The sequence below is a fragment of the Buceros rhinoceros genome, unplaced genomic scaffold (assembly GCF_000710305.1).
Source record: "Buceros rhinoceros silvestris isolate BGI_N320 unplaced genomic scaffold, ASM71030v1 scaffold12400, whole genome shotgun sequence".
In the NCBI taxonomy this organism is placed as follows: domain Eukaryota; kingdom Metazoa; phylum Chordata; class Aves; order Bucerotiformes; family Bucerotidae; genus Buceros; species Buceros rhinoceros.
In genome coordinates this window covers 2,712-15,218 of record NW_010387948.1, presented here as the reverse complement: position 1 = coordinate 15,218, position 12,507 = coordinate 2,712, and the positions used below count along the sequence as shown (strand labels likewise).

Here is a 12,507-nt window from a genome sequence, read left to right as displayed (position 1 = left end):
ATTTTATGGCATTCCCTCCCACTTCTTTTCTCTCTAAACTAAATATTCCCAGTATTTCCAGCCTCTGCTTACCCAAAGCTTAGCACCCATTACTGCCTTTTTGAAGCTCCAAACTGGGCTCACTTTCGTGCTGCAAATTATTTTACAGACATACCCAAGAGAATTCAAGAGGCACCGAGTCCCTCGGCAGAACCCGTTTTAGGACTCAGCCTGGTCCTAACAGCACAGACTATCATATCTTTATATTTGATACCCTTTTAGTAGAAAGGGTGACACTTCTATCTTCCAGAAAGGAATTTTATCTTGGGGTGAAAAATAGCCCCATAAATCCATACCTTGACAAAGGACACGTGTGTATCGCAACAGTGGCCATTCTTTGAACTACGCTGAGCCAGCTCCAAGACTTAGAATCACGAGAGGATAAACCTTTTTCCAGACTAAGCCCTTAAAAAAAGACTGTGTGGAAACAACATAATCTACAGAGGAAAAACTCACTACATTTTTTTTTCATAACTGAGATACATTTACTGAGTACTGCATGATTCCTGCCCTACAGAGGAGTAACCTTTTAGATCTTCATCCCCTCAAACCATGTGTCGAAGTAGCTTCTTCTAGCTGCTGTGCTTATTTCATAAATTTTCTGTCAAAGGGGGTCGTGCGGCTTTCTGAGTGGCCACCAAGAGTAACGCGTTCACGGAGCAATTCTTGTTTTCTTACTAGCTCCTCTGTTGCGGCATCAGGGGTCCAAATCTACAAAATAAATGCATTTGGAGTTAATTTGGACGTGACTTCTGTAATAGAAGCATTAAGAAGATACCGTTAGCCAAATGGAGCCGTGTTCTAGCACTCCTTTCCATCCTGAGACACAGAAGAAAACTTGCACGGCCTCCCAGGAGAAGATACCACAATGATTTGTGTATGTATAAACAGAGTGTTCTCTTGTTGTCACTTCCAATCTATAACATGCCGTGGGCTCAGGTTAGGGATAATGTGGGAAAGAAGATCCAAAGAAAATTGTTTAGAATGTCTGACTCAAGCTCAAGATCCTCAGAGTGGAAAATAGCAATTAGTGGTAAAGTCACTGGCAACATAGCCTTACTCCTCTGAGACCATTGCAGGAACTAGCATAACTCGGGGTTAGGGAAATAGTAAATACACTCCACACAAAAATTCTCAGGCAGCAATCATGTTCTTTTCCTTTTCAAAGAGAAAAAAATATTTTAAAAATTACTGCTCTGTGATAATCTCTCTCTGTTTCTCAGTTATTTGTGAATGAGTATTAACAAGTCTGTGATACAAAAATTGTATTTCCAGAATTGTAGCTCTAGGAAGTAAATATTTAGTGTACCGTGATCCTTTTAGTTCAGTAACTGTCACTGCCATGAGCAATCATGTGATAACTAACTGAGAAGGCAAGTTAGACGCTGGTGCTGGTCCAGGCACAAGGACTCCTGTCCTTGGAGCGTGAGGATGTAAAAATCCATACTGTGAATATAGCTGCGTTTGTGCTTTACTGTGGGTCCACTTCAACCCTATTTTAAAACCTGGTAAGAGCTTGATTTCCAAGACAATTTGTTTTATAGAAGTATACGCATAATCTCTGTGTCACATCATCTATCAGCTAGTTGAACTGTGAAGTCATTTCATCAGATTGTTCTGGGGTTTGACCTACAGTGAGGTCTACCTTTAAATTCACATGAAACTCTGCTCATGTTTTGCTACTGTACGTACTTTTCTGGGTTTGAATGTGATGTCATCTTTCTTGGTATTATAACCATCTCCACTGGTTATTAAAGAATGCAGAGGAATAACACTCTCAGGGGAATAGTCCTCAGTGGAATGCGTTGTCTTTTCAAGAACAGATTTTCCTACAAGTGGCAGAGATACCTGTGAAGGCTGAAAGAGAAGTTACCGGTTATACAAGTACATCACGGTCAGAAGCAAGGCACTCTGCCTGCATCTTCTGATGCTACTTCTGCTATCTATTTACTGTGGGTGCAGCTTTCTTCATCTGTTCAGAATCTGGTTTTCTTAAGGCTGATTTTATTTTTTATAACCAAAAATTGTGAGGGGAAACCTTTAAAAGATAAAGGATGACTCTTCTTCTTGGACATTAACTACCCTTTCAGACTCTAGACAATCTCCTTGTACCACTGGCAATCCCACCCTGTGCTGGGTGATGAATAAATAAGCACCTAAGGATGTCCTCCTCCTGCCTATGAAAGCCCTATCTTCTCCCTGGCGAACTCAAAACATTTCTGGAAGGCAGAAGCCAACGTTTGGCTACTGGTAGTGGAGAAACAGGACTCAGGTCGACCGTAGAAGAGGGGGGATATGAGACAAGATGGGAAATAAGAAGTTAGCAAGCCTGATACCACCTCAGCGAGTTGGATTAGCAGAATAAAAAGGCCTTTCTACTAATTTGAAGGGCCTTGGTCTTACCCTGTGAAAAAACAGGTGCTCCCTTCAAGAAATGACAGTTACCAGATATTCAGTATTTACCACAACAGAACTGGATGATCACAAACTTCAGGAGAAGGTGTAGAAGAGGAGGAAATTTTTTTCTGTGTCCTGTCAGTGATACAGGTTGTAATTCATAAGTGGGACTGGGGAAGACATGACATTCGTATAATTAAGAAGTTAAAATTTCAACCAGCGAAGGAGTACTAGTGCCGGCAAGAACAAGAACTGGATCCCGAAAGTACTCACTGTAACAAAACTGCCTGTTTTATAGCTTCAGAGAGACGTTGGATGGCAAATAAATGAAAGCACTCTGCTAACTACTAGGAAATCAATCCTTTGTTACCATCTCTCATACCTCAGTTTTCACAGCTTGTACCTCTGTGGGCATCGGTGTTGAAGGTGACTTCGGCTTTACAACTTTTACTTTCTCTGCTTCTTTTTTTTCTGGTTCTTCTGGCAAATTTTCTAGTTTGTCTTGGAGCACATCAATTATCCTAGAGTCTGCAAATACCTTTGCGATATCAAGAGCATTCTTTCCTGCATTTAAAAAACAAAATACCTGTATAAGCCATGAAAATGAACCTTGGCACTTCTCATTGCAACTGGATAATGACACTACAGTCAACCAAATTTAATTAGACCTCTACTTCATAAACCATTTGGTGTGCCAACAGCGTGCCTGACATTGGCGTGAGGGCTGGCAGTCATCAGTACCGCTTGCAGAAACGAGCCTTTAAACAAAATACTGCAGCAGTGCTTGGAGTGGTGCTTTGCTCTTAATATCCTGACATTTGCAGCTTAATATACTGGCCCTGCAGGTAATCATTTTGATCTCTGAAAGGTGAGAGCATTTAGCACTAGGAGATGGCGAGCACAATATGAGGTTAGGAACGCAGACCGAGGTATTGTAGGTATCCACCTCTGCCAGCACTTGCTCTGTGGCTGGCAAAGAGTCAAGAGAAAGCCCCGCGGTTTAAATGGGGCTAAGCACCTCCAGTGCCTAGGAAAGGAAAAACTCTCCTTGATACTTCTGTGTCAGTTCAGATGTGGTTTTCTGTTAAGTGGGTTTTTTTCTCAGGGAGTAATACTTACATGCTGAGCAGCAAGAATTTTTTTTAACCAGTGCTGTCTGTGCATGAAAAATAAGTGATTTAAATGGGTGGCAGAGTACACACTGGCCACGACTAAAATTTAATTTTCCATCAAGTAATATTAATAACCAGCTAGAATTTTTTTCATTAAAGCCACTTACAACTCTGTACATATCTTGTGAGGAGCAAGAGCCTCCTTAATCATGTAATTAATCACAATATTGTATTTTCTAGATGCATAAAACCCAGCAAAGCTGATTACTTACAACAGTGATTCCACCCTGTAGAAAACTAATTAAACCTCTTACCTTCCTGCCGATCCTGATAGCAATCATAAATTCCGAATGCTTCTCAAAGTGTTCCAAGAACTTAGTTTTTTTAACATATATGCAGGTAAGGAAACAGGCCTTTGGGGGAGACATTGGTATTTACCATTGCTGTTTGTCGTTTGGATGTCAGCACCTGCACTGATTAAAAAATAGACTATATCCAGCCTGCTGATCTCGATGGCTCTCATGAGGGGAGTTGCATTGCCTATTGCAGGTGCGTCCACTCCTGCTCCAGCCTTCACTAGCAGTTCAGCAATATCTAGGTGCCCGTTGTAGCAAGCGTGATGGAGAGGAGTCCACATGAAATTGTCCGTTGCGTTTACATCAGCCCTACGAAAGAATAAGAGAAGTTGTGGCAGATGCTACTAGATACAGTAATGTCCACAGCTCCAAGTACCATCAGTGTTAACTGCCCACTGCAACGGCATATTCGATGTAAATAAGTATTTTCACATTGCTACTGCTACTCTGAAACCATTTTAGCATCTGATATGTAGCTTTTCTTGGAATTTATTCATAAGAGCATGCCTGGATGGTGATCATATCCCGGTCTAAGCCAACACAGTGTCCTCTACGTGGAGGTGTTCACAGGTGCTGAGAAAAACGGGCATTCAGACAGCTTAGTCCTCTAAAATGCTGCTGGGTTTTGTGCTCCAGCTTCACTGAGAATGGCAAAAAGCAGATTAAGGAAGTGAAAAAAGGTGCTTCTGAGCCAAGAACAGGTGCTCTAAAACACATGGCAAAACTGCCTACTGTCCGCTTTACAAATGAGCTAGAAAAGGTCTGTCTCAGAAAACCCGAGATATAAAATCTTTTCAGCCATCACTGGACTAGATCTGTTTCTGCTCCCGGGTTAAAACTGGCATGTTCAGGGGGGTGCAAGGGCTAGTTTGGGGAAGATATTTACAATATGTGGCCTTCAGATGAAGCTGAGGGGAAAAGCATTATCAGCCCTTTAGCAACTGGTTGCCTTGGGAGCTTTTGAGCTGGGGTCATGCAAAAGCAAGTCTTGGGGAACGAGAGCCACCAGAACTCATTAATGGTGTTAAAATGAAAGAAATATGGTTCCCCAAAATCTTTGAAGAGAGTGCAGTTCATGAGCACGGCCAACTCTGCGATCTCCCACATGTGCCATGCATAGATTCAGAATGGGCAAAGCCTCATGGGGGATTCCCCAGTGAATTACTTTGTGTGGTATTCAAGACAGCCTAGAGGCCCTGAGCTGAGTAAGGGTCACTGTCCTGGTTACTTTAGTGATGAAGAGCTTGGTCTCTTCCCAAAAGGAGGGAAGGAGAAGGAAGAAAAATGATGAAGGAAGGTGCTTCCAGGAATAGCTTTTTGCTCTTCAGGTCAGATGGTTAATATTTAACTCTAGATCAAAAGAACAGATTCATCTGTCGTTCTTTAACTTTTTTTATCCTTTTCATAATTCTTATCACAGTAAATTCCCCCAAACTACCAGTTTTACCTTTGCTGTCTGTCAGTTGCTGAGCTCTTATGGTTTATTCCTATGCACTTCTAATTTCCTTTATATTCCTCATTAAAATAGGCAGTTCCAGTTATTTCACTTTCCCTCTCAACCCAGCCTCCTCTGTACTGATGCTCTGTCTGCCCCTGAACCCTTCTTGCTACCTTCATTCTATCAGAAACAAACCGATCAAAGGGAACAGGGACACCACAGCACTGACTTGAACCAGCATTTTCTCCTGATCATGCATTGACTTTGCCTTTAGCCCAACTTTAACTTCTGAGTCTTTCCAGAACAAGATAGAAAGTAGATTTATGTTTAAACCTCACCATCTTCTATAGCTCTGGATAAACATTTTGTCTTCTGTTCAATATGGCTTTGTGACACCGTACTTAAAAGGTTATACTGTAAAAAGTGTTTGAACTCCCATGCCAAACTGTAAGTATCTGAAAGTTCACGCTGTTGAAAGACACGAAGCTAAACACTGTACTGGTAACTGCTCTCCGTTTCCTGATTTCTGTCATTTTAAAAATCTCAACAATGGCACTACTTTTTTAAACTAAGTTACTACATTTCAAGGTCTAACTGCTAAGCGTGATGAGACGTGACTCCAGTGCTGTCTAGCGAGGCTTGATGAAAGCGGTGGAGATTAATTTGCTCGATTTATGTGCTAACTCTCACATCCTTATCTTTGGAAGACCCAGCTATATGCATTTACACAACTTCCCATGTCAGTCTAATTACTAGGGTGTAAAAAGATCCACGTGCTGTTAAGTTTTTGCAGGAACTGGAGCTAAAACTGCAGCCATTTATCCTGAGGAAGGAAGATTAAAACGAATTCTAGCTATAGGTAGAGAACGAAGCTAATGTAAATGTCTTTGAAAAAGCTTCATTTAAGTGTTTCTGTGAATGACTGTAGGACTACAGCAGTATGACAAGAAAAAAGAAGAGACTACGCTATTACACAAGTATGACAATCTTTCTTAAAATGCTTTCACTTTTAAGCTGTCACTGAGATTTTTCACACGTGTGTCTGCAGGCTACAAAATTGCTGAAGCGCTTCTAAAATGAGGAACAGACTAAATAGCAGCTCACACTTCTAGTGCAAATTCTTCTGCCTCAGCCTGCGGAATCTGCAGAGGAAAGTGATTATAAGGCTTATTCCCTTAAAACATTTGCATGCAAAGGTCCCGACATGTGGAACAGGAAAGTCCAGGATTGCCATGATGATATGAGGCAAGTTTGAGTCAGATTTCCCCAAAATCATTCATCTGATTGTGAGAGGGCAGTGTTGAGGGTGCACTAGCTGAGACATGGCTCTGAACTAACAATGGTTCCAAAAGACTGGGTCAACAGCCCAGACACCAACAATTTCAGACCCGGAGAACTTACCTCTTGGGTGTTTCTATTTCATTGTTACTAAAGTGTGAAAAATGAAAAAAATAGCAATTTAAAAAAAAATCCTCTGAAATGATCTTACCCCTTTTCCAGAAGATACTGCACCATATCTATGTTCCCACTTGCACACGCAGCCATCAGAGGTGTTTTGTAGTATTTATCTTTTACGTCTACTGGCACCCCCTCCTCAAATGCCTTCTCTAGCGAGAGGATGTCTCCTGCTCTGACGAGGTAGTTAATACTCATGTACGTTTTTCTTGGTTCATCTATATACCAGGCCCGGTCGTCGTGCACAGGGTGGGTAGATGGGTGGTCTCGGTTAAAATGGTAGCTATCAGCAACGCTCTGAATAGCCTCAATCATATACACAGGGAAGCCGTCATCTCTACGTGGACACGCACTCTTTGGAATAACACAAATTGGCACAGGGATGGCGATGCCTTTTTTGCCTCTTCCTTTCTTCCCTTTCTTTCTCTTCTTCCCTTTGGGGCCAAAGGATGCTATAAGACAGTTTTTCTGCAGGTATTTAGAGCCTTTAAAAAAATCTTCAATGCTGATTCCCTCAGAGGGAGTTCCTTCGTGCATGTCAGCAATCATCTGTATTTGCTCGAGGTCCACAAAGGCACACTGCTTCTGAATTACTGATATAAAGTCATCTTTAGTCACCGTCCCATCTTCTTGGTCGACGGCCTCAAACGCCTTGCAGAGGGCAGCCTGGTGCTCTAAGGACCAGTCATACAGCCTCAGCGCCCAGCGGGGGTTGTTCTCCTTAGCCTCAGGCTTGGACTGGTTTTTATAGGCTTTTTCAATTTTACGCAATTCCTTGACTGCTGCTTTAAAACCACCTTCCTTGGCAATGTCTCTTGGGGTCTTTGTTAACAAGTTTTTCCATGTAGGATCACAGCCTAAAAATACGGATACAATTTCACTGACAATGCAGTGGAATTCCTAATTACGTAATGTATGACACTCGTAATATACACGCAACTGATTGCCACGGGTCTATGCTTTTATGCTGTCTTAACTATAAATAGCAATAGGAGGTGGAACCACGCCATTGAGCTCTGACTGGAAGGTTATCCACAGGTCCGTATTTGTTTCCCAAAGGAAGATTCATTGGGCAACCCATGCTCTGCTTATCCGTTTACTCATATGAATAGGTATAGAAAAGCAAAAGTTCAGTGAAAACTTTACTTTTTTACTTAAAGTGGTGAGCAAGGTTAAGAAGAAATAAACTAAGATTAAAATATCACAGTGTTCTAGACCCCGCTCTGTCTTGGACACTTGTGTACCTCTTTGCCCTATGAACTTGCAGCAATTTGCAAATCCTCCCTCAGCAGCGTAATGAAGGGGCGTGTTACCATTCATAGCAATCAGGCCCAAGTCTCCATTGTAAGCTGAAATAATCCTCAGAATCTAGAAAAACAAAGAGAGTATTACCAAAAATCTTGCCTGTTTCCTATGATGGGGAAGTGTGAGAATGATTTACAAATAAATGAAATATCATCTATTCCATGTTTATATCATGAAGTTCTCTCCCATGTCCAGCTGATCAATGCACACACAACATTTGTGTTTTCTGTAGTACTGTACTTAACTCGGGAAATAGAAACCTCATTCAATTGTAGACACCAAGGACAACCCTCACTCCTGCCCACTCACCACAGGCCACTGTCTTAAAGTAACTCTGACATCGCACGCACAATCTAATCTGCGTGATTTTATATACTTTGAAGACGATCTGGGGGAAAAGGAAGAAAGTGCCTAACCTGCAGCTGTTTGCTGTAGAAGGGTAATATTTCATCCAAGTGGAACAGCTGTGACATGCTACATGTTCAGAGCAACAAGCTCTCCAATGGAGCTGCTCCCACCAGCCAGCCGCACCAGCACACGCGCTCAGCGGGACCTCGGCAAAATAGCCTCTGAAGTTACGAGATACAGTCTATCCCTGCTGTATTCCCTTTGATACCTAAAAAGAAGCTGTTCTTGACTGTTGATTGTTATGCTTTGATCAGCTGAGGTACTGGACTCAAAAAAAAAAAAAACCTAACCACAACGTCCAACCCCCATAAACCAAAGAAAAACCCACCCCAGGTTTGGCTTTGCAGCAACATTTCCCAGCTTTAACTCTGGGAATGACGATACCTCAAAAAAGCCTCCTGTGGCTGCAAAATGTGCAGCGCTGTGTCTTGCCAAGTCAAAGAGGTTAACATCGGCTCCTCTCTCAAGCAGACCACGCACCAGCTCGAGAACACCTTCTCTTGCAGCTTCCATTAAGGCTGTGCGACCTGTAGCCTGCCAGGTAGCAAGAAAACAAATGAGAATCTGTTTTGTATACTAATTCAGTTGGAACAATATGATCTGGTTGTTGCAAGGCAGCATAAAACTGGAGGTCTCTTTTCAGGTATTACCAAAGAAAAAAAAAGGAGACAAGTCTAATAGTTTCAAAGACACTTCTAGATAACTTTAAGAATCTAGTCATAACGCTGCTAAAATATGTGTAGTCAAGTCCCAGCAACTCCAGTACATTAGTAACTCAGGTCCCTTGAATAATCCCCATGAAAATCAATTCCTTAGTTAAGGAATTCTTTATTCTGTGTCCATGCTCCCATGAATGTTTACAAAATCTATCACAAGGTACTACCACTATCAGGAAAAAGCATAAGGAGCTATGGCTGGAGGAGTGCTGCGGGGAAGGCAGAGCAGCAGTGGATTTTCACTACTGTTGTGAGAGGAAAAGTTCACATTCTAAAACATTAATGCTATGTCTTCTTCTAGATAATAGCAGAAGTTTGTGATTAGCAGTACTTATTTAATAATGGCTCGTGACCTTCCCAAGGAGAGAGCACATTTGAACAGGCTGGCCCACAGCAACACTTGGAATATCTGCCTTGTCACTCTACAGAGGGGCAAAGAGAGCGGTGAGTCATGGATCTGTTCCCCTGAACCAGATGTTCCTCCCCAGCATCTGTCTTCCTCTGGGCCTAGCAAACCATTCCCATTTGTGACCATGTATGTGTCTATCATATTACCAAAGAAACCGCAGGTTTCTCATATTGGAAGTGCACTGAGTGCATGAAGATGACACGTGAGTGAGAGAGAGAACAGGAGATGGATGTCCAAACACGGGGTTTGTTACAGCTACAAGCTAGGAAGGATACTGCAAAACTAGGACCAAAGCGAAAGCCATGGGTAGCTTTAACGGAAAGCTTGAGCTCCTCGACTTGATCAACAGCACAGAGCTTCAGTCCTTCAGGTCTTTGTTAAATTAAGGCAGTAAACAGATAAATTACAAAGACATACAAAAAGAGAAAAGAGGTTTTTATGCCTCATCCCTGCCTTGATTTCCCATTGGGTTTTTCACGCTGGACTCATGTTTTAGTGCACATTATTTCAACCCTGAAAACCTTAGGGTGTATCAAGGCAAAGTACAAATCAGCTCTGCTCCACTGAAGCAACTGCAACTCCTAAGAGCTGGCCCAGTTACCTTTTGGGTTTGTAAAATAGTTGCACTCTGATCTACAAAATCTAAATCCAGGTATGTGGTTCAAGTGGAAGACTTAAACCCCTGCTCCTGCAAAAAAGGGTGGTACAGAAGAAGGGAATAGGCATGGCCACTGAGTTAAGCACTTGTCACTGCTTTATTATTTTAGTGTGGGGATTTGAGGTGATACACTCTAGTTGCCTGGTAACTATTCTATAGTCCTGTGTATATGTTCTTAGTTACAGAAATATTCATACTGGGTTTCTTGCATTGGGATTTGCTCCTCTTTCCAAGAAATTCAGACATATTTCTTTAATATCGTGAGCTTGCTCACAGGCTTGTAGAAACATGGGCTTCCCACCAGCAGTAGCGTTGTTAACATCTGCACCATAATCCAAGGCAATTTGCGTGCAGTGGTAGTGCCGTCTCGTAGGTAAAATGCAGTAAAACAAAATACCTGCAAAGAAAACCAGCAGGGATTACGGTGCAATACTGAGCTCTTAGAAAGGTTACTCAGGCTGTATACTCACAGCTGAACAGAGAGACTCCTTCAGCAGAGACCCGTTAGCTTCTCTTAGGGTATATATGCGCAAAAAAAGAGTTCTAGTTTAGGGCCTTTGCACTTGGGGAGTAACCAGAATTTAGTACGTGACAGGTCACGGGAAGAACATGCTTCTCAATCACAAGTTCTCTTTCAGCTATAAACTGGAGATTTAAAGGCCTAGGCTGTTCAGGGAGAATTATTCTCTTTTTCATCAAAGCTCTTATGGCCAAAAGCTTCTGTGAGCTGTAAGGATCACCCTCAACCACAGTTCCCCTCTACAGATGGGACATAACATATGGAGCAAGCGTGCGATGCAGTAAGGGATCATTTCATGGTATTTCTGGTCTGACAAGGTTCCGTCTTGCTTACCTTTCCCCTCATTATCCACGGCAGTCATGTCTGCTTTAGCTTTTGCTAATAAATCCAAAACCAACTCATGGCCTAGCTCAGCTGCCTTCATTGCTGGAGTACGTCCCATTTTGTCCTGGACATCTGGATGAGCTCCCTGTTCCAGCAGGAAGCTGCACATCTCCGTGTCATTTTTCATGCAGGCCAAATGAAGGGCACTGTATCCTTCCTCGGGCTCTGTGAAATTAAGGAGGTTGGGGAATCCATTCTGGATCAGCTTCTCTATTTGCTCCTCGTTCTTCTGGTGAACACACTGAAGAAGTTTGTAAATCTGTAAGTTCAGAAGTCTGTGATCTACCGGCAACATCCCAGAACAACAAAAAAAAATAGCTTCTTTCAAGGAATTTATTTCTGCATGGGGAGAGGAGAAAACACGTAACATTAGAGGTGTGATTAAAATTGCATGCCAGTAAGAACAGGACTTGGAACTACGTTCAAGGCATGAAAACACCCTCTTTAACTTGACAGAGCACTAAGTTTTGAATGAATTTATTTCATTTAGTATATACAGCATGTATAGAGACTATATAAACACATGTAGTACCTTGCAGAATTGTTCTTTCTAGTCTTCAAACTGTTCAAAGAAGTCCCATTCAAGGTGAAAATTAAGAACCTGTAAGGAAGCTGCTTTCCATTCACAGAACTGATATAATCTACAAATACTTGGAAGCCCAGAGAGAGGTTGATCATTTGTCATCTTACTACTTCAAAGGCAGAAAAAATATGACAATCCACAGTGTCCTCTGCACTTGCTGAAACATAAAATTGATTGTAGCATCAGCTCCTCAGTACCTCATCACCTTCTTCTTTTTGGTGGCTGATGCATGAACTTACTGCTGGGCTATATAAGTAAGAGAAAAAATTGCATTTCTCTGCCACAAAATCCTTGGGGAAAAATGATGCAGAGAGTAGGGCACCGGCCTGGCAAAAGATTCCCCCAGGGGATGCAACACGCGCTCCTTTGAGAAAAGTGCAGTGCAGGAAACCAGCTCTGCGTCTGCCTCAATTCTGATTTTTTTTTTTTAAATTTTTTTTAGGCTTTTTAGCCTAACAGAGTCAGGTTCAGCACTTGTGGATGGAGGGCCAAGCCAAGGGCAGATGTTATAAGGACCGTTTATGGAGCTTGCTTAAGTAGATGGGGAGCTTCCCATCAACTTCAGAAAGCCTTGTCCTCCAAAAAGGACAGTGTCTTTCCACGACATGCAGCACAAACATGTGGAGGAGCAGAATCCTATTAAGGAAGACTTTGAAGTTCTGTGTTTGCCCTATTTTTTGAATATTCTCAACCCTACCATGTTGTGCTTCTTGTGTCATATTGTCCT

At 42.1% G+C, this 12,507-nt stretch overlaps 1 protein-coding gene across 1 annotated transcript; it reads right to left on the bottom strand.

Moving 5' to 3' along the window:
* Positions 1-624: 624 nt before the first annotated feature.
* ANKEF1 (ankyrin repeat and EF-hand domain containing 1) lies at positions 625-11,492 on the bottom strand. The gene is made up of 9 exons (XM_010140947.1): positions 11,147-11,492; positions 10,491-10,690; positions 8,895-9,044; positions 8,042-8,165; positions 6,832-7,654; positions 3,987-4,213; positions 2,819-3,000; positions 1,732-1,887; positions 625-750 (listed from the first exon to the last, which is right to left on the bottom strand). Exons 1-9 carry the CDS (start codon positions 11,490-11,492, stop codon positions 625-627), a joined length of 2,334 nt encoding a protein of 777 aa, XP_010139249.1.
* Positions 11,493-12,507: the final 1,015 nt, after the last annotated feature.

Coding starts and splice junctions, on each gene's coding strand:
- ANKEF1 (XM_010140947.1), bottom strand. CDS start 11,492: ATGTTGCCGGTAGATCACAGACTTCTGAACTTACAGATTTACAAACTT. Junction 10,691..11,146: donor CGTGGATAATGAGGGGAAAG/GTAAGCAAGACG, acceptor TTTTCTTTGCAG/GTATTTTGTTTTACTGCATT. Junction 7,655..8,041: donor CAAGTTCATAGGGCAAAGAG/GTACACAAGTGT, acceptor CCGTATTTTTAG/GCTGTGATCCTACATGGAAA.